The sequence below is a fragment of the Mastigoproctus giganteus genome, chromosome 12, assembly GCF_048544385.1.
Source record: "Mastigoproctus giganteus isolate SK-2022 chromosome 12, ASM4854438v1, whole genome shotgun sequence".
Lineage (NCBI taxonomy): Eukaryota > Metazoa > Arthropoda > Arachnida > Uropygi > Thelyphonidae > Mastigoproctus > Mastigoproctus giganteus.
Genome location: NC_143586.1, coordinates 4,482,701 through 4,504,557, shown reverse-complemented (window position 1 = coordinate 4,504,557; position 21,857 = coordinate 4,482,701). Strand labels below are relative to the sequence as shown.

The window sequence follows — 21,857 nt, the reverse complement described above, 5'->3', positions numbered from 1 at the left end:
AAAAGCCCATTTTGAAATAACTCGTTTGACTGACAAATGTTATACTGCAGAACTTCTTTATTCAATGTTTAAAGATGAAAGTAATTTAGCGTATCTTTTATTTTTAAAACCTATCTTATCTGAAGTACAAAGAGTAAACAAATCTTTTGAATCAAATACTGCCGATCCTACATTATTACTACATGATTTAAACACGCTATTGTCGATGATTGCCATTTTTACCAAATACACATATTGAAAGGATAGAAGAGGACATTAATAATTATTTAGACCCTAAGCCATACCAATTTGAAAGAAAAATAAATGAATTAATAATGAATAAACTTATCACAACAACAGATGAAATGGCAATAAGAGAGAGATGCCGTAATTTCTTGATTGGTTTGTATCAACAATTAAAACAACGCCTTCTAGACAACATAAAAGAATTAGAAAAAATATCATTAATCTCAGTTAACAATATATTAAAGAAAAAGTTTCTGTTAAATTTATTACAAAAACTTAAAATTGTCTGAAGTAGAAATTGAAAAAATGGAGCAACAGTATATAAACATTACTCTCGTTAAATGGGAAAACTTCAACAATACAATGAAGTTTTGAAATATCGATATGCAAGCGGTGAAAATCCATTTAAAGAAATTAGCGAATTTGCATTGGGTATTTTAATTTTGCCATTATCCAATGCAGATGTGGAAAGAATATTCAGCAACTTAAATCTAGTAAAAAACAAAACACGCAACAGAATGAGTGTTGGCATGGTTAATGCAATCTTATCAGTACGATACGGGCTCAAAAGAGTTGAAAAGTGTTGTAAAAATTATGTTTTACCTGAAGAATTGCTTCGCAAAATAGGTACACAAGAAGCATATGATGAGGCGGTATTGAATTTCGAAATTAATTTAGATTTTTAGATATTGATTTTATATTAAAAACAGAAAAATAAATAACTATTTATATGTACTATTTGTTTGTTTGTTTTTATTCACTACAAAGTACAAACAAATGAAAATTTAAAAAATTTGGCGGGTCAAGTGCTAAAAATAGCGGATTTTGAGTATGCGGCTAGCGGGAAATATTATTAAGAGTTGGCAACACTGTTCCTAGCTGCTACTCTTAATTGCAGTCCTTGCAGTAAAGGAAGCCGTTGTTTGCTTCCATGTGACAGCTGACTCGATCTCTGTGGCAGATGGCCGAGTGCCGTTAGCGAAGATAAGCATGTGATAATTGACGCCACTCTTTGAGGGGATTAGCGCTTTGATTTCCTGTTTCCGGTTGTCACACGGCCATCAGAGCCCCTTACGTGTAATTTTCAGGGTTGTCTGAAGAACATTTCTCCAATTTCGAGGAAAAAACGAGCGACAAACCACGTCCGGAAATTAACAGTACCGGAACAGGTGGCATCCACCAGCTTGGCATTCCTTGCCATCTTGAGGAACTGTGTAGATCACTGGGATGATATCATTCTACAGAATCCGTAGGAGTTTTCTCGAAACATACCATTCAGTTATCAACAAAAAGGAGTTGGATAATAAGCACTTCGCTGTGAAGGAAGGAACTTTGAAACGCTTTTATAATAGTGATTTAAAAGATAAGAGCCTCCACTGTTTACTTCTTTCATCCCTGATGGAATTCCTTCCTATTTCCGTTCTAACATTTATTATTTTTCCCATCACGCTTTGCTTCAAATATTCATAGTATTTCTATCCTCCACCCGTACGGAACCTGTCAGCTTTATGCACGTGATAACGTGCAAAAACAGTCCGCCAGAAATAGAGTCGAGTTTGTAGGTTTAAAATAACTTTCTTCTCCCCAAAAATAAAGAACGTTCTTTGCAGACCCCGGTTCGTAGCTATTTCCGGCTTTGTCAAGTTAAGCGATGGAAGGAGAGGGAATTCTAATTTCATAATTCAGTAAATAGGTTTACAGTCGAGATAAATTTTCCTAGAAAATGAGAAAGAAATTTTTAAAAACACGAGACACAGAGCCTCCTCCATTTTCCTTCTCCATATCGGCCAATAAAAGCAAAAGTACCTTGACTTTACATTTACTCGAAACAAAAGAGAGAAGTTTTTTAAGTGACTCCTGTCTAAGTCGCGCTTCTTTGGTAGTTAAAACACCAGCTACTCGGACAACCCGTGGTCATATGATATGATATGATACAAGAACGAAAATGTGGTTCATAATGGACATGAATTGTGAAGTGTTTTGGAGAGATGGAATATAAAATAATACTTAAAACACTTAACTAGGTCTCTTTTAACCTGTTTGTTCTGCAATAAAATCAATAAAAAAAATTTCTAGCAAATCTCGTATTTTTGTGGTTCCGTTTACGGTTGAGAGTATATTTAAGACAAACGGTTTTCGAGAGAATTTTTAAAATAAAAACTTTGCCACAACATTAGTGTTCATTATGGAAATATCGAAGGATAAAGACGCATATAAAACTTGTCTAGCATTGCCTGCAAGGCTATATAGTTATGCTTCCTGTGCTAGAAACAAGAAATATATCATCAGCAGCCAGTGGCGTATCCAGGTATCATCGTAAGGGGGGGGGGGGGGGGCATGGCAACAAGGCTTTTGAGTTTTTTTTTTTTTTTTTAGAACGCCTCCTGCGTTCTTTTTCTTTAATTTAAAATTTTTGGTTAAAGAATGGCATATGTCCCCTCTGACCACCCCTGAATACGCCCCTGCCAGCAGCATACATCACAACCATAATTTCTTCCATACCTTTAAGGTATGGAAGAAAGAAAGAAGGATGAGGTAGTTGACGAATACGTTAAAAAGATGGCCCAAGCAAAAGAAAATTACTAAAATTAAAATAAAGGAGATACCACTTTTGATGATGAAGATTAAGTTTAACTGCTATACCTTTCAAGGTTACAAAGCCCTTTCACCTAGCATTGAGATCACTGAACATTTGCATATAATTATTTCAACCTTTCTGGGTTCATTATGCAATCATATCATACAAAGTATGTGTGCACTGAGAATGAATCCATTCGTGTTCATTAACTACAGTAATTTGGTGAAATCTTCATATCATTAATCAATTATTATGACTCCACCCAGTGGGGCCATCGATAGTCTTAAGATGGTTCAAGGAAATATGTGTCGGTTGTCTCAAATGGATCCAGCGTGCTCGTGCGTGGATAAAGGGGACAATTATTGAAGGTCCTAATCTTTCGATTGACGATTCCCTTTCTTGAGTTTGCTGGTAAAAACACTCTCAGGAATTGACCGATTCAATTATTCTCTCAAGAGATTTAGCTTTCGCATCTCTCAGTAGGTAATCTATAAGAAGGTCTGTTCAACTATTGTTTTGGGTGATTTTAATTCACGTGTACGAAAAATTAAAATTTACGACACTGGCGAGACAAACCTAAGATCTTTTAAATTCAATGTTGGCGTTTCATTTAAAACATGAGGCGTATTTTCCTACACGTAAAGCACAACCTACAATTGATATTCTTAACGTTGATCGTTATTAAAATTACGAATAACATATTTCCATCTGATAAAGTTAACTTTCTTTGTATTAGATGGAAAAGTTAATTACACCAAATCTCTAAATCGGTTTGCCACAAAAGTTTTCATAAAGTAAACCATAATAATGTACTTTCAGAAATAAGACATTGGATAACTGGCAGTACAGAATGGTTATGATGAACTTTCTCACTTTTAATAGTTAATAACTCGAAAACTATAAATCATATCTAAAAACGGTTTTTTCATTGTAATTATATTTGTGGGATTTTTTAAAACAATAAGGAGATCGACATTTGGTCACCAGAGTCGTTGTTGCACCTCAGCATTTATTTGAATCGCATCTTGTGATACTGACAGAAGGCTTAGCAGTTAGGTAGCCTTCTTCGAAGTGCCTTATGGTATTAAAGGCAGTCCTAAAATTCGAAATTCTATAATTTTCGAATTATATAATTTCTAAAAGTGGGAATGGACTTTTTAATAACTCTCTACCAAAGTATTAATTCAAACAATTAATCGCAAAAAGGTAGTAATAAATATCCAATTCGTTAACAGGGAAGGTATAAGTATATTAAAATAAAATGATCAAATGTGATATTAGGCCATGCAGAAGTGTGCTAAAACTATTACTTGTCCTGTGGACTCGGCTATACATCCTCAACATGTAATAATATTTCTGCTACAACGTCGGTTATTTAAGTAGATATTTACTTTGAATCGACTAAATCAGTACAGTTACCTCGTGTAGCGATTGGATGCCCACTGAACCTGTGTCCATTTTAAAATAAATTCCCATCACTATCAACCATCTATTTATTTAGATAGGCGTAGTTTACACCAAACGATCCAAGCAATTTATTGATTAAGTTCTGAGAAGGAATACGAAGTTGAATATACGTATGACTAAAATTAACTTAAATTAAGAGACACTTCGTACCAATTGATGGAGATAACGAAGGTTATGGAAATTGATTGGAGAGAGAGAGCAGACTGACAGATAAGGACGAATGGAGAGGCATGGTGCAGGGGGTATAAAGACAGGAAGTAAAACTATAGAGATAGTCAACGTCAGATTTTTCGACGTGCAGTGGCGCAATTGCTCAAAGACCTTAGGTGGTCGAAGCCCCAGAACGAACAGGTTCACTGCTGGTTCAAGAGTACGCCCATCATCTTATTTTAGGGCCTCTGAATATGTGCATCAATGTCCCCAGACTACCTAAATCCGGTAATGAAAACAGTAAGATTGGAAGGTGACATGGTGCTGACATCGACTGGTAGTCCTCCGGGACAATATGGTGGTTTAACCACTTTCTAATCGTTTGGAGAGGTCTGGGTTCGAGTCCCGTCATAAACTGGAAGAATTTCTAAAGGTCTTTTCAAATAGGACTGTAGTCAGCAGATCTCAGGAAGAGGAAATAGGGCTTCCCCAGTGAGTTATTCCGGATTTTCATCCCTGGTAATCGTCAGTGAACACACGTACTCCTACAGACATAACACATACTGGAGCGATATGATCTAAGTTGCAAAACTGAACAACGAAGACAAGACAGAGAAAATTCGAGGAAAGGTTGAAGAATATGGAATAAGAATAAATTTTTGTTGAAACTATGTTAAGTATAGTACGAATGGAAATAAGTATTATAATGGATGATAAGATGATATTTGTGGCGTGCTCACAAGTAATGAGGGATTTTAAGCTATAATTGTAATGGGTAAGATACACTCACTAGCCAAAAAATTAGAAATCTTTTGAAATTGGCGTTAAGAAATAATTGAACATACGGCATGCAAATATAAGTTGTCACATGGAATGATCACAAGTTCCTTGGAAGCATTAATAAAATACCGTACGCTGCTGAGGCTTCGTAGTCGATCCGGTCATGGAAAAGACAGAGGGCTAGATTAAAAGAAGCCACAATTGATAAGACAAAAGAAATCACGGGTGTGTCGCAAGTGAAACATCTCAAAAAAGTATACAATGAATGGAAGACGAATGAATGGAATGAATGGAAGACCGCAGCAATTTAAATTTCTGCAGTCCCGAATTGTGCGTAAGAATGAAGGTTTTAGGACTAAAAATGACCAAAAAATTCAATTTAGGCAATTCAATCTAGTTGAAGAATCTAGGATTTGATACTTTCTGCAAAAAATCAAAAGATTCGACTGGAGTGATGCCATGTTCAAGACTGGGTTATGGAGCAGCGAGAGAAGATCATGTAAACTTCGATTTACACTTTTTTTGCACCAATGAAATCTCATGAAGCTATGCATCAAGACTCTCGTATCCACCACTCAAGCAGCTGGAGAGTATCATGATATGGGGGTACGTTTTGTTGGTATGGACGGTCTGCTCATAACATCAGAAGATTGTGTTACATGCCATCAGAAGATTTTGTACACACCTGTCTGAAGAAGGTAAAACACATAATAATCTGCAATGGCGACTCAGGCGATTCCTGTGCAGAAATTTCTCAGGGCGGTCACTAATTTCTAAAATGTCAAAGGTAGCTAGAGAGCGTTACGTTTGTGCCAATGCCAACCTGCCCCAAGGGCAAGGTTATTGTTGTTGTTGTTATTTGGTTTTTAGGAGCATTAGCAACTAAGGCCATATTGCTCCGGGGATATGCGGTGGTCATTCCCTGACCTTTCCGCATCCTCCGTATTTGGTGGCTCCACGTCTCGAACCCCGGTCTAATAAAGAAGCATATGCTACGCACTGCTGCTCCTGCCCACCTGGCTACGGCAAGGTTATATTATAAGAGTATCAAGAGCAGATTGGGGTGTGTCTAATAAAACTTTGTTTTTATATTATAAGATGGTGTTTCTGCCTATTGTTACGTATGGGAGTTTGGTCCCACAGACTCTTGTAAGATTTCAGGCTAAATTAAACTCACTGCAAATAACTATGCTTCTCTGTATATTAAGGGTATGTAGAACTGTAGCTACTGCACTTCAATTGATCCGTGGGGCACCCCACCTGGATTTGTTCGTGGCTTATCGAGGGCTGTGCTATGGCATTAAGAAGAAATACCCACTAGAATTGTTGGCATAGAAGTTGATATTAAGAGGGAGAAAAGAAGATGTTTAAATGAGATTGTTAACTTGTGGCAAACAAGATGGGACACTGTATCTTCTGGTCGAGTGACAAAGAAATTTATTCCGGATGTTACCTTTTTAAGTGACAGAACACTTCGAAGCTGGTTTACACCAAGTTTACAGACACCGTTTTTAATAACAGGTCACTGCTAGATGAAAGCGAAGTTATATCAGTTGGGACTTTCGGATACAGAAAGTCCTCTGTTTTTGTGGCGAGGTTGAAAGTTGGTTGATAGTGTCAGGAAAATATTCAGAGAAATCATTGCTGACAATGAGTTAGGTCAGGAAGAGATATTCTTATCTAATAGGAGTTTATTTCAATTATTCTAGGATTTTGCAAAGGGAGCCTTTTGAACTGAGGAAACGCATGTGAAATAGCTGAACCAGAATAGTGTGTTAATAAGATTATTTAAGTCTGTCCAAAATGCTCAAGACTAATGGTGGAGATGAGGAGGACTTTTTATTATTTTTTTTTTATTTTATTATATATATATATATATATATATATAAACTTAAGTGAGAATAATAATTAAAAAAATAATAATAATAAATTGCCAGCAGCATGGCAAGACAGAAGAGCGAAAATTGTGAAATTATAGGTAACGATCAAACGAACAGGGAGGGAAGAGAATAAAATTACTGCAGCCGAAACTCTCGAAGATAATTTACAAAGCCTAAATACAAAGATTATAAAATATAATCAATTAAATTTTGAATAGCCAATTAAATGAAATTTAACGGCGCCCCCGCTGACGGGCACCAGGTCCAAATTTATGTGAAACAGAGGATTAGTTGTTCACATCTCTCCGCCAGGTGGCGCCTATTAGTATACCGTGTGTGTTTAGCGCTCTTAATCAAAAGTAACTTAAGTGAATTATATTAAATGCTCGACCATTCAAGTGATCCAGTAACCATCGGTGAACGCCCGTCTACTCGTGTATGAAGTTTCAGCAGCGTTGCTCCAGCAAAAGTTTTTTGTATATTTCTCCTTTTGGCTTGGGACAATGCACTTCTTCAAGATGGACGCTAGCTTGTAGTTACTCTAGTATAGCATAATTTGCAGTTAGTGGACACTAGCTTCGCTGACCAATAACATTTTCCCTTCGCTCTCTCTCCGTTTCGTGTCACCTCCCTGCCTGCGGCGATACTCTACAGCAGGAAGTCCCGTTCACAATTGGAGAAAGCTTTGTTTCGCTGCAGCGACTAACAGGCTTAAGTTTTGTGTAACTACCAAACACGTAGTCCTCACGTCCAGTTGTTTTGTTTATTATGGAAAGGGAGAATAGTTTTAAAAATGCAAATATCTGCAGATTTTGCAAAAAAGAAACCAACGAAGAAAATAAAGGTGCATATATTAAATGCTCCAAATGCAAATTACAAATTTGTCAGAGCTGCTCAGGTCTTTCTTATATAAGCCTGAAAAAATTATCAGGCGCAGCTCCCGCGATATTCATTGCATGCTGCTGCCGAAAAAAGCCGGCGAATGGGCAAGGGAGCCCTTCCCACTCAGCCGTGGATTCTCCTCCCAAACTGCTGCTTGACTCCCACTTGACGCCGCCTTGCCCGCTGCAGAGTAGCAGAAGGCGGCATGTCAGTAACAGCCAGGTGAATTCCACCGAGCTCGATAAACGAAGCCATGCTGAAGCTGATACTCACCTAGGAGAACTTACTAAAAATCCCTTGACAAGACAGAGAAACAGAAGCCCTTGTGCTACTCAACCGGACCAGTCCTTCACGGGTGAACTGGACTTTATCATGTCCACACCAGTGGCTGCTTCCATCCTGGAGTCCCCTGCTAATGCTCCACCTGCATCAACTCCAGCTTTTCAGCTCCCACCCGCAACACCAGCTCACTCGACTACTGCAGCTATCTCCTCTAGATTAAACACTGCCACTCCAGTCCTGCGTGTCCCTTCCATGCACGTTTTTTTTTTTTTTTTTTAGTTTATATATATATATATATATTTGTGTGTGGGTGTGTGTGTATATATATTTTTATATACACACACACTCATGCCCCCACAGGTATAAATCTAAAAACATCAAAATTACTGCCCGACCTATTTGGCCCTAGAACAAGTTATCAGCGAACAACCCTACGCTCTGTTAAAATTACAACCGTTGCTCAAGAAACAGCGATCATCTCATTCTTAAATCTGGTCCTAGCCACTGAAATCCCAGGAAAGTAGGTGGCAGGACCCGCCAGAGTACTCTAGCTACAGTGGTACACCCGGTCAGCCTCCCCGTGGCATGGTGTGGTAACGTCGGGTCCCACTAGGGGCTCGGCGGCTAATAGACCGGAGGAACAAAGGGCACAACACAATACACAGCACATGACCCCCACACACTTCAAATCTCTGGCCCCGATACAATGTACACCCGCGGAGGTGGGAGAAATCCCAGGAGCCGTTAGACACTAACATACCTTATACCTTATACCTTATACTGAAAAAAATACTGTGTTTGATCAGGTCTCAGTACTACGAACCAAGCTGGAAAATATAATGAAAGACAACAACAATAGGATCACTACCGCCGTCAGAGGAGACATAGTAATCCTTTGGAACAAACTGGAAACCATCGCAATGAACGAACATCTCCAACAAGAAAAGGCGAAAGCTAGGCTTGAAGCTTTCATGGAAGGGAGAGAAAAGCAAATGCCACAGCGCCCTCTCTCTTACTCTGCTGCGCTGAGGACACCCGCCGCTCCCTCTCCCTCGGCAGATGTAGCACAAACAAAAAAGAAACCACCTGTCCAGCGGCCAAATTGCTCATCCTAAGACCGAAGGAGAGTGAATCAGCAACCACCAGTGAGGAAATTAAAACTAAAGTAATGGAATCAATGAAAGACGACTTCAAGACAACACGAATCAAGTCAATAAGGAAGATTAGAAGTACCGGAATAGCGATAGAAACTGAGACGAGAGAAGAAATACAAGGAATAATAGGGAATCCTAAAATCGCGACTTTAGGCTTAACTGCAGAGCTGCCAAAGAGAAGGGGACCAACTGCCATTATTTTTGACGTTGGAAAAAATATTACCCCACAACAACTAACAGAGGAAATCTATACAATGAACCTTCGGGATCGGCTCCCCGACCAAAACCCGCAAAGGTCAGTAATTCCAAAATATATGACCAAGCCTAAAGACAGAAACGCCAATAACTGGATTGTGGAGTTCTCCCCTGAGGCCTGGCAAGCAATAAAAACCCAAACGAGAATATACATCGAGTGGAGCTGTCACCGTTTCAGGGAACATGTGATCGTTCCCAAATGCTTTAAATGTTGCAGGTTCGGCCACACTTCCCACACCTGTGTTCAAACAACAACAACATGCGGCCACTGCTCCGACAAAGGGCACAACTTTAATAGCTGCCCAAACAAGTCCAAAGAACCCGTCTGTGAGAACTGCAAGGCAGCGAAAATGAATAGCAATCATTCCATAAGAGATCCTAAGTGCCCCTCGTATACAAAAGACAAGAGTATGTACCAGAGTAGGACCGATTATGGGAACTAGGCCAAAACAATTCAATACCACGGAAATCAAAATCTTTCAGCACAACGCACAGCGGGCCAGAGCAGTGGCTGACCAGCTCAGAGTGAAGGCCGACGAGGAAAATGTCGATATAATTATTGTCCAAGAGCCATATTCCAACGCAAAAAAGGTAAAGGGGTACCCTTTGACTTATAAGACCATTCAGTGTGATGAAGACACTTCCTGGGCGGCGGTGCTCATCAGGAATCCTAATATAACAGCCACCAAAGTGACACAGTTATGTACGACCTGGGCAGCTTGCGCCCACGTAATCACACCCATAGGTTCCTTCTATGTGGTCTCCTTATATTGTAGACCGGGGGTAGAAATCACTTTTGCCATAAACTACCTTCAACACCTCTTGGATGTCCTTCCAAACCAGAAAATCATCGTCGGAGCAGATGTCAATTGCCGCTCGCCTGCCTGGCATAGTGCAACCGAAGATAGAAGAGGAACAAATAATGGCCAGCTCTTGGAAAACTTCCTTGCGGGGTCACCCCTAGCCATACTCAACCAGCCGCACCAACTCCTCACCTTTTGCAATACACTGTGGGAGGCAACGATTGATATCTCACTTGCATCCACCAACACGGCCGCCCGCGTCTTCGACTGGAGGGTAGAAAACTCCTGGACAACCTCCGATCACCGTATTATCACGCTGAAAATCTCTAAGACACTAACCAGAACTCCGATCCCAAGACAACTGGACAACCGGTATGCAATAAACAAGGCAGACTGGAATCTGTTTGCTGAGAAGCTCCTCACAGCAGTAAATGCTGGACAGCAGGACCTGGTGCTGGAAGAGGATCCGGATCTCCTTCAACGAAAGATTAAGGAACTCATCACCAAAGTCAGCAAGATAGCAATTAGGAAGAAAATTCCATCCCCAGGAGCAGTGCCTTGGTGGAATCGGGATCTGCAGTCACTGCGGAAGGAGGTCATCATGCGCAGAAAAGAATTTCAAAGAGCCCGGCGCTCTTGGCCAGAAGCTGAAGTAGAAGTCATGAGACAGTGCTACAAGGCTGCCAGAAACCTGTATACGGACGCGATCAGAAGAAGCAAACGAAACTCCTGGGAGCAACTCGTCTCCAACATGGGAAACACAGACCCCTGGGGGGTGGTATATAAAGTTACCACCAACAAACTCCCCAGGGGGGAAATCATTACGACTACCAGAACACCGCAGGGACTGCTTACAACATCGTGGGAGCAGTCGATTGAAAACATCCTCAACTCCATCTTCAAGGAGCAGGTTTACCCGCAGTCACAAGCACAATGCAGGCTTTGTAAAGAAAACGATGACTATGCCACTGACAACCAGGAACAGCCGTTCACTCAGGAAGAGCTTCAGAGCGCTGCTGCTCAGATAAAACCTAGGAAATGCCCGGGCAAGGATATGCTTGAACCGGAAATCATTAAGCGTGTTGTGGATTTAACACCAGGACTCCTACTTCGACTCTGTAACTGTTGTCTGAAACAGGGGTACTTCCCCAAGGACTGGAAAATTGCCAATACTAAATTAATCCTAAAAAATCCTAACAGAAACCCAACTCTTCCGACCTCCTATCGGCCCATTGCTTTGCTGTCGGTCTTGAGCAAGATCTATGAAAGACTTTTATACAAGCGGATTCAACAGTACTACTCCACAGCAAAACTCGAGGCAGCAAACCAATATGGCTTCAGGCCGGGACTGTCAACAATCGAAGCCATCAGGAACCTTATAAATACTGTCAATGCATGCCAAAGTAAATACTTTCTAGTGATCGCTGTGGATTTTGCTAGGGCGTTCGACTCTCTCTGGTGGCCAAGCGTCCTTGGCAGACTCCGCAAAGCGCATGCGCCCATAAACCTTTACAATACTATCAAAGCATACCTGTCCCAAAGAAGAATTGAAGTCGTAGCACCCTTCCAAAGAATAACAAGAAGTATCCATAGAGGATGCCCGCAGGGGTCCGTTCTTGGCCCCCTGCTTTGGAATATAGTCTTCGACGACTTCCTTGACACCAACTTGGGGGAAGTAAAGTGTCAAGCCTTCGCAGATGACCTTGCACTGATGGTGGCGGCAGACTCCAGGGCCCAACTGGAGATACAGGCAAACCATGCCCTAGAGATCCTACAACAATGGGCAGAAGAAAACTTCCTACAAATTGAACCGACAAAAACAACGTCGATCCTTCTCAAAGGATCATTAAATATCAGAAGACCTCCGCAAATTAAAATAAAAGGAAAAACGATAACGTTTACCACCCAAATGAAATATCTAGGTGTCATCCTTGACAACAATCTCTCCTTCCAACCTCATCTCAAGCAACTAAGAATAAAAATTAGAAACTACTCTGCACTGGTTGCCCGTGTTACAAGGCGTGACTGGGGCCTGAAAAAGCGAACACTCTCTCTCTCTCTCTCTCTACTATAAGGCTACATTTATACCAGCAATCTCATATGCTGCTCCAATCTGGTTCCACAAGACAGCCATGGCCGTAAATAAAAGAATTCTTGATTCAATCCAGAGATCAATCCTTCTAACAATAACCCGTGCATGCAGGACTGTCAGTAAGCATGCGCTCCAGGTGCTGGCTGGGGTTCTCCCACTGGACCTGGAGATTGTCAGGTGTGGCCTGTCATACTACCTATCTAAAGGGATGCCCGTCACATTCATGGGGTACACCATCGAACCTAGAAATGACAGAAAGACAGAAAAGACCCGATTATTGGGGCATCTAAAACAAGAATGGCAAACCCGCTGGACAAACAGCACCAAAGGAGAAGTGACAAGGAAATTTCTTCTGGACATACACAAAGTGTACCCTAAATCACCGCCTTGGCTCCACCCAGGACTGCACTCTACTTACATCCTGACGGGTCACGGACCTTTCAATGAAAAACTTGCAGCCTTTCGGCTTGTGGAGGACCCACATTGTCCATGTGGGGAACGCGAGAGCTGGCAACATTTGATGCACCAATGTCCACTGTACGACGACCTACGTGGAATCCTAATCACCAGACTAACTTACTTACCTCAGGACCGGGAACACCATCTCCTGGACAGCTTCGATGAATATAGTGCGCTCGCCAAATTTGCACAAGACTTATTTGCAAGAAGGAGAACACAAATTGCAATCAATAATGCACGCCGTTAGCCCAAAGCTCCCTGCACATGAGCATCCAAACTGAACCAGACTATGGCCGTTTTGGTGGGACCTCACTCTCTCTCCTAGGATTGAACATCCATCGCAAATGATAGACGATCCGACACCATATATGCGGACTCCTACTAGACAATGCTCTCTCTCTGGACGGGACTCTTTCTCCCATGTGCGACGCAACGACTGGACCACATGACCACAGCAACTCTGCTGCAGCAGAGTTGCTGTGGTCATGTTGGCGTTCTGAACTGGGCACCTCTGCTGCTGGCGTTCTGAACTGGGCACCTTTTCCCAGTTCACTTTTAAAACCCCATCCCTAGGCAGGGAAGGGGAAGAGATGGGCCTCTGTCTCATCCCCTCCCCTGCCCCCCTTTTCTCCCTGGTGGGGCTTGCTCCACTGACACTCCTGGGATCGCCTTCTCTTTCGTTCCCATACTTCTACCCTGCCCCCCTTTTCTCCCTGGTGGGGCTTGCTCCACTGACACTCCTGGGATCGCCTTCTCTTTCGTTCCCATACTTCTACCTGTTCCCCCCAATCTTCAGTCTTCCCCCACTCTACCTTTACCGACCGTGAATGTCCCACTGCAAGCTGCTAAACTTCAATGTGGAAAATTAAACCTAACCTTCATTTAAAACATATCTCGGCTTTATCTAAACCTCTAGTGTCTACCCCATTTTTTTTTTTTTTTTTTACATAGGCCCTAGCCACTGAAATCTCAGGAAATTAGGTGGCAGGGCCTGCCAGAGTAAATAATGTAATACTGGTGTACCTGGTCTGCCTCCACGGGGCCAAGTGTGGGCAACGTTGGGCCTCAGTAGGGGTCCAGCGGCTAAATGACCAGATGAACAACGGTACACGACAGTACGCATGTACAAAATCCATACACTTTTAAATCTCTGGCCTCAACAGTGTTCTGTTTCACATGACAATGTATACTACGTGGAGATGGGGGAAAACCCCTGGTGCTGTTTGACACGAATACACTTTACACTTTACACTTATCTCTCCGCTAAAGGACCACCGCTATTCAAGTCCTCTGCATTGGCGGTTCGATCTGGAGATCGGAGGGCGGACTGATCTTTCGATCGATTTGCCTTTGCGGTCCTCTGTTGCGATGGGGCATAATGGTCAGTCTATTTTTGTTTTATTTTATTTTATTTTATTGTAGTTGTTCACATCTCTGCCCGTGATATTTCACATAAATTTGGACCTTGTGCCCCCGTCAGAGGGGGTGCCGTTAAATTTTATTTAATTGGCTATTCAAAATTTAATTGATTATATTTTATAATCTTTGTATTTAGGCTTTGTAAATTATCTTCGAGAGTTTCGGCTGCAATAATTTTATTCTCTTCCCTCCCTGTTCGTTTGATCGTTACCTATAATTTCACAATTTATTATTATTTTTTTAAAATTATTATTCTCACTTTCTTCTACATGAAGCATTTTCTTCATGTAGAAGAAAATGCTTTTTGCTGCCTCTGATGTATGTTTTACCCTTTTTTATGTAAGATTCAGTTTTCAATTATTTCAAACATTATTCAAATATAAGTGTATATTTATATATATATAAAGAACTAAAATGGTCTTGGGCAGGACACATAGCTCGAAGACATGATGACAGATGAATTAAAAGAATAACAGAATGGTACCCAAGTGGAGCTAGAAGAAAACCTGGAAGACAAGGACGGAGATGGACAGATGAAATTCATGAGTTTGTGGGTAGTAAATGATGGCCATTGCACAAAACAGAAGGAACTGGAAAGTTGCTGGAGAGGCCTTCATCCTGCAGTGGATTGAAAATGGCCGATGATGATGATGATGATGATGATATATATATATATTTTTTTTTTTATATATATTATTTAATTTTATTTATTTATTTTTTTATTATATATTTTTATTTTTTATTGATATATATATATATATATTTTTTTTCTTTTATTGTATGTATGTGTGTATATAAAAAAATTATAATTTTTTTTTTAACTCTGGATTGGGTTCCCAGAGGTTTTTTTTTGTTGTCTCATAACTTGAGACCTTATGCGTCCCATCTACTGGAACTGGCCCACCTTCCCGTGGTGTGGACGAGTATCTAGAAGCAGCCTTCCTGGTGACAGCTGATTCTAGGTAGCCAAGTAGCCAGTATAACACAACACAACACAACATGCATTAACTACACGAACATTACACTATTACACGCTGGCCTGTTTTTCAGAGTCTGTTCAACTTACGAAGAAACTAGGTGGATTTGAACGAACGTTCTAGGAGCCAACACACACACACACACATGACCAATGCCAGTGCAAACCTATCCCAAGGGCCCATACTGAAGCGAACGTGCTGCCAGAGCAGAATGACGACCCCGAAGACTCTACTCCACTGAATACAGATGCTAACACCACACAGTCACTAAATGTATCTATAACAGAATAAATTCTGTTATAATAAATTCACTGCGCCTAACCCTGGAGACGATAACGGAAGAGCAGAGCAGAGCAATTAAATCACTACCGTTTTCAGAGGAGAAATCATACAAGTATGGTCTGGTAAATCTTCATGTAGAACATGAGAGAACCAAAAGCTTACTTTAAAGGAAGGGGAAAGAAATGCTACAGCGTCCCCAATCCTACGCCCAAGCGCTGAGGACAACTCCTCCAGATACAACCGCAAGCAAGCATCAAATAACCAGCAACAAAGAAAAAATCACTACTCAGCACGCCACAGCTGGTCATAATAAAGCCAATGGAAAACTCAACTATAGACAGTAGCAAGGCAGTAAAAACTACCGTTGTCCAGAAATTGGCCAAGGACTTTAAAACCACGAGAATAAAGTCCATCCGAAAAACAAGAAATGTTGGAGTAATCACTGAAACAGCAACCAAGCAAGCAACTCTATTATAACCAATCCAACAATCAGCACTCTAGGTCTCACAGCAGAAATCCCTAAAAAGAAAGGCCCATCCATACTTACTGGTATATTTGATGTGGACAAGGATATCATTCCAGAGAACACCACAGATGAGCTCTTCAACAGAAACACCCAAGAATTAACTGATATAAATAATGCCAAGGAACACATCAAACTAAAAGTCAGACTAGCTCCAAGTCGCCCCAGCTATACAATTGGGTAAAGTGTGTTAATTGTTTGACGGCACCAGGGGTTTCCCCCATCTCTGCGTTGTGTACTCTGTTTTTGTGACACAGAACTCTGTGGAGGCCAGAGATTTTAAAGTGGAATGTCGTGTAGTGTTGTTTCTATTGTTTTCTTGTTTCTCTGACCATTTAGCCGTTTGGACAACGTTGTCCACACGTTGCCACGAGGAGGCACATCAGGCAACCAGTAGATTACTTAAGTACTCTGGCAGGCCCTGCCACCTGATTTCCAAGGATTTCAGTGACATATACAATTGGAACATCCTCAAACTACAGGACAGAGCCTTTATGCCTGTTCCCAAGTGCTTCCGATGCTGCCGTTTTGGGCACACCACCCACACGTGCACGCAAACCGTGTCTAACTGTGGGCACTGTGCCCAAAAAAGGCCATGATTATAATTCTTGCCCAAAGTGATCCACAGATGCGGTTTGCGGAAACTGCAAAGCTTGATGCAGCACATTGTCTCCGGGACAGTAAGTGCCCCATTTATCTAAAAGCTAAGAGGAACCAACAAATAAAGACCGATTATGGCAGCACGCCCTAAATCATTCAACAGCAACATCATAAAGTTTATCCAACTAAACGCCCAGATTTTAGTTGGATTAATTCTACAGGAGCCATATACCCATTCAAAGCTAGTCAGAGGATATCCCCTGACTTTCAAAATCATACATACAGATGAAGAGACACCCTGGGCTGCCATAGTTGTCCGTAACCATAACATCATGGTTACAAGTATTTCCTCCCTATGCACTGCGTGGGCAGCGTGTGCCCATGTAATTGGCCCGTTGGGAGCCTTCTACCTCATCTCTCTCTCTACTGCAGACCTGGTCAAGATATCACTCACAATAAATTACTTACGTACAGTCCTTGCTACGCTTCCCAACAGCAAGATTATCCTTGGGGCTGATGTAAATTGTCGCTTTCCAACCTGCTACCTGGTACAGCCTGACCACTGATCGCTCTGGGTGCCACAATGGGCAGCTTCTTGAAGATTTCGTGGCCATTTCTCCCTTCCTGGTCCTGAACAAGACCAATAGCCTACCTACCTATTCCAGCACTCTGTGAGAATCCACAATAGATATCTCCATAGCCACACGATCCATTTTCAGCAAAATTTCTGGGTGGCAGGTCAATGAGGCCTGGACCACCTCAGATCACAGAGCTATTACATTTCAACTCACAAGATCCATCGTTCCAACTCCACCACCTCACTACAGTGTTAATCGCTATGCCATTAATATGGCCAATTGGGAAATATTTTACTCCACGCTGCAGACAACGATCCAGGACCACAAGTCTTCTAACCTTCCAGCACTGGACCCCGACCAACATTAGAAACTCACAACAGAAATCATCATACAGGCATGCAATCACTCAATTAGAAAGAAAAGACCACTGCCTAATGCCATCCCATGGTGGTCCCCAACGCTAGAGCGCTTTGCCGAATTGTACACACCAAAAGAAAAGCCTTTCAGAGAGCTCATACTTCTTGACCCCCCAAATGAGGTCAACACCCTCCACTGTGAAGATCGACGAGTCAGAAATGACTACACCTCCCTTATAAGGCAGCGTAAAAAGATCATCTTGGGAACGACTCGCGAAAACGACTGGCAATACTGAACCCTGGGGGTGGGGGGTACCACGTCACCACCAACAAGCTTCCCGGGAGCAAAGTTATCCAATCTCCTCTCCATCCCAGGATACTATGACTACATCGTGGGAGCAATCTATGGCCAATATTCTGGATACACTTTTGGCACAGATACTGACCCTCTGACAGCACAACAGCAAGAAATGTGCCAGGAAAACAACACCAACTTCAACAATATTGTAGAAGACTAATTTAGCACCGATGAACTGCACCAGGCTCTCACCAAATTGCAAGAGAGGAAATTCCCTGGACCAGACCTCATTGAACCTGAAGTCCTTAAAAAGACCGCCCAAATCAACAACCAGTTTCTACTCGACCTCTTCAATAAGAGCTTGTCCCATGAATCTTTCCCGGAAGAAAAGAAGAACGCTAATGTAAAGCTGATCATAAAAAATACGTCTAAACCGCTCCAACAACCAGAGTCATATCGACCCATTGCTCTTTTATGCATGGTCAGTAAACTGTTTGAACGTCTACTCCTAGTACGGCTCCAAGACCATTACACCAAAGCCGATCTCCAGTCCAACTTCCAGTTTGACTTTCGACCGGGGCGTTGCACAGAAGACGTACTGCAAAGGATCATCTCTGCAGTCTCAGCTTCTACCTTCAAATACTACCTACTAATAGCAATAGATTTCGCTGGAGCTTTCGACAGGCTCTGGTGGGCAAGTATTCTTCGCAGACTTAGGCAAGCAAATGTTCCATTAAATTTATACATATGCATCCAAAACTACTTATCAAATAGGAAAATTACCATCTCCACAACGTGCCGAAGAATCACCAGGTCTATCTACCAAGGTTGCTCCCAAGATTCAGTCCTTGGTCCTTTTCTGTGGAACATTGTCCTAGATGAGCTGTCCTGGATCATCCTCCTTGGACTGGACCTGTAGCTATACAAGCCTTTGCCGATGATGTCACCATCTCCATTGAGGCTGACAACAGAGCTTCTCTGAACGCCAGAGGACAACAAGCACTTCAAATTCTTCAGGATTGGGCAGCACTACACAAGCTAAGACTTTCACCTCAAAAGACATAATACATTCTCCTGAAGGGATCACTGCAGCCTACTAGAAACCCCACTATCAAAATTCAAGGCCAAACCATCAAGCTACTTTCCCCGTTAAAACTACTTGGAATAGTTCTTGACAACAACAAACGTAAACTGGGAACATCCAGCGCACCATCCTTCTTACTATTACAAGGGCATGCTGCACGGTTAGCAACCCAGCTAAAAAGAAACCATGGTTCACTGAGTAGTGCATAGTACTTCTGCCGGATGTAGTTGTTAGAAAAATGACATTAACAGAAAACCGCGGTGAATAGCAGCATATAAGAGCGATCGGTAGACAATAGTTATCTCTACCAATCAGTTCTCGTCGCAAAGATCCATGGGATTCTGACCCATATTCTAAAGATTAGCCCATTCCCAAAACGTGCAAATATCTACCTTAGCCACCTAATTTTCCAGATCTAAATCCAATTGAGAATGGTTGAGATACGTTGGAAAGGATAGCTGCGATTCACATTCGCTGCCGACCACAATACAGCAGCTAACAAATACCCTGATGGAAGAATGGTCAAATCTGAACCTATACTCCTTCAGAGAACTAGTGGAATCCGTGCCAAGAGAAGCTAAATTTGGAAAAATTGTGACCCTGCAAGATATTGAATAATGGTTTCTATCTTTTTGGTCATTGATCGTACATTTTATTACTTGTTAGCACATACTGCTTCTTAACAGGTGAAGCTGTATACTGTACTTCAAACTGAGTACAATAAATTTGTCCATAACAATTAACTTAAATTAATGTAGAAGATAATCAATGCAACTCTCCACAAACTTCTGGCTTGAGGCCAGAAGCTTGTGGGGGTTCATTCAGACATATGGATAAAATTATTTTAATAAGAGAAATGATAATTTAACGATTTATGGTTCATCAAGAATTCGTATACTTTTGGCCAATAATGTATTTATAAGTTTCCAATTTTGACTACACTGTTCACACGCTACCCAAATACGCTTACAAATTGGCTTACCATGACTACAGGCGTTAGAAGTTCAAGGTTTTCCGTGCACGCTCTACCCGACGGCCGAGAAAGATCGCTCAGGAACAGACAGCATAACCTCCCTAATTCTGCTTAGATTTTCAAGGAAAGAGTCCGGTCCTGGAAAAGAAATGATGAGGAAATTGGGTAAATAAAACAAACAGAAGTCGCATATTGGCACAAAAATCAATTAAACAGAATGCTGAGGCACATACATCTGTCATTTTTAATTCATAATCCACTATAAAATGAAAAATTTATAGTCCACTATCATGGACTATAAAAATCCATGTACACAGTTCTGGGAGGTCTTTCTCAGTGGGGAGTTTGGCTGGCCCATCTGAAGCCGAACTCGCGAGAAGTCACGCGGATTATTCCACTGTTTTTACAGTCCACAGCGCGGAGGAATCAATGCCGGGTTCGCCTACCTGTTCATCAGCTGACAAGGCACATGCAAGTTGCGATTCCCCACCCCCAACCATGCATTTTTATTAGTGCGAACTTGGAACAACCAGCATCCAGTAGAGCGAATACATTTCGAACTGAATGTTAGCTAATCATCAGTGTCAATATAAGCGGAAACTGAGAGGATTTTCATATGTTGAATATTTGCAGCTGATCCACTGATGCAACACATGGTGTCACCTGCACCACACCTTCACTGATCCGTTACAGTCGTGTACCTTTCGTGTGGTGCCTTCGTAGTGAGAGGCTATCGCCAATCAGAGGGTAAACAACGTTGAATGACATCACCGAAGAATAACAAACTGACGTCATCGAGGATTCCAGTGAACATCTGAAAGTAAAGAAATTCGCGCCCGACTTACCTAAGAATGCGCCGCTTCTGTTAACAATCCCTACTGCATCACTCGCTCCGCGTATTCCGCGCAATAGCGTTCCCAAAGATCTAAAGGTCAGTCACGGTCCGTCGATCAATAGAGTGACGGATCCACCCTACAAGTGATCTTGTCAACACGTTTGTTCTTTCTGCGACTCCAGCGTGGTTTGTCGTCCGTTTGCACGCAGAAATGCACGCACGCGCCTTCGAAATTCACTTCGGTCGGCGAAAGCATCTTTGTTTCTGGCATTGTTCCAAGTAAGAGACCAACTGAAGGAGGAGTCGGTGCTGCATTCGCGATTTAGGTTACCCAACATAAAAGGGCACGTTCTACGGCTGATGAGCTACTGAGCACGTGCCATAGCCTTCGCCACTCGCGCGCGCTTTGCCAGAAAAGTGCGTTTTATGTTCTCATTGGTGCTCCGTTTTGGCAGGCATTACGGCAGGGCAATTTCACCGTGTGGCGAAATAATTATTCAAGAGAGAGAGACGAGACAATCGCGTATTTTTATGAATAACTGACAATGCACAAACATTTCATCGCAAGCGAAGACGTACACACACACACACACACACACACTGACGTGTAAGTGTGCATTGTGAATCTGTCGATACAGCCATTACAAGGCACTGTTCTGGAGACATAATTTTATTAAAACGTGTATTAATAAAATTTAAAGAGTCACAAAACAGCTGGGATTGGCGATACAGGAATGCCTCAAAATCTTCTGAATCCATCATGAATAAACAACACCTTTCAACTGAGAAGACTTTTTGAAGAGAGAAGTAACCTCCTGGCCATGGCCGGGAATGTGCTGTATACCAAAATTTCTGATTACCAGTATAAGTAAAGTTCGTTTTTTACTTCCTAAAGCATCAGTACCATGTCACACTAGCCTGATAA

General features: G+C 41.8%; 1 protein-coding gene across 1 annotated transcript in view; it reads right to left on the bottom strand.

Moving 5' to 3' along the window:
* Positions 1–21,148, bottom strand: part of LOC150076642 (calcium-binding protein E63-1-like) — a 76,659-nt gene extending 55,511 nt beyond the window's left edge. Inside the window, exons 1-2 of the mRNA XM_090385996.1 lie at positions 20,943–21,148; positions 20,107–20,235 (exon numbers count right to left, since the gene is read on the bottom strand). Of these exons, the coding sequence (XP_090242122.1) occupies positions 20,107–20,109 (3 nt within the window). The 5' untranslated portion in view covers positions 20,110–20,235; positions 20,943–21,148. The remainder of the gene's footprint in view (positions 1–20,106; positions 20,236–20,942) is intronic.
* Positions 21,149–21,857: the final 709 nt, after the last annotated feature.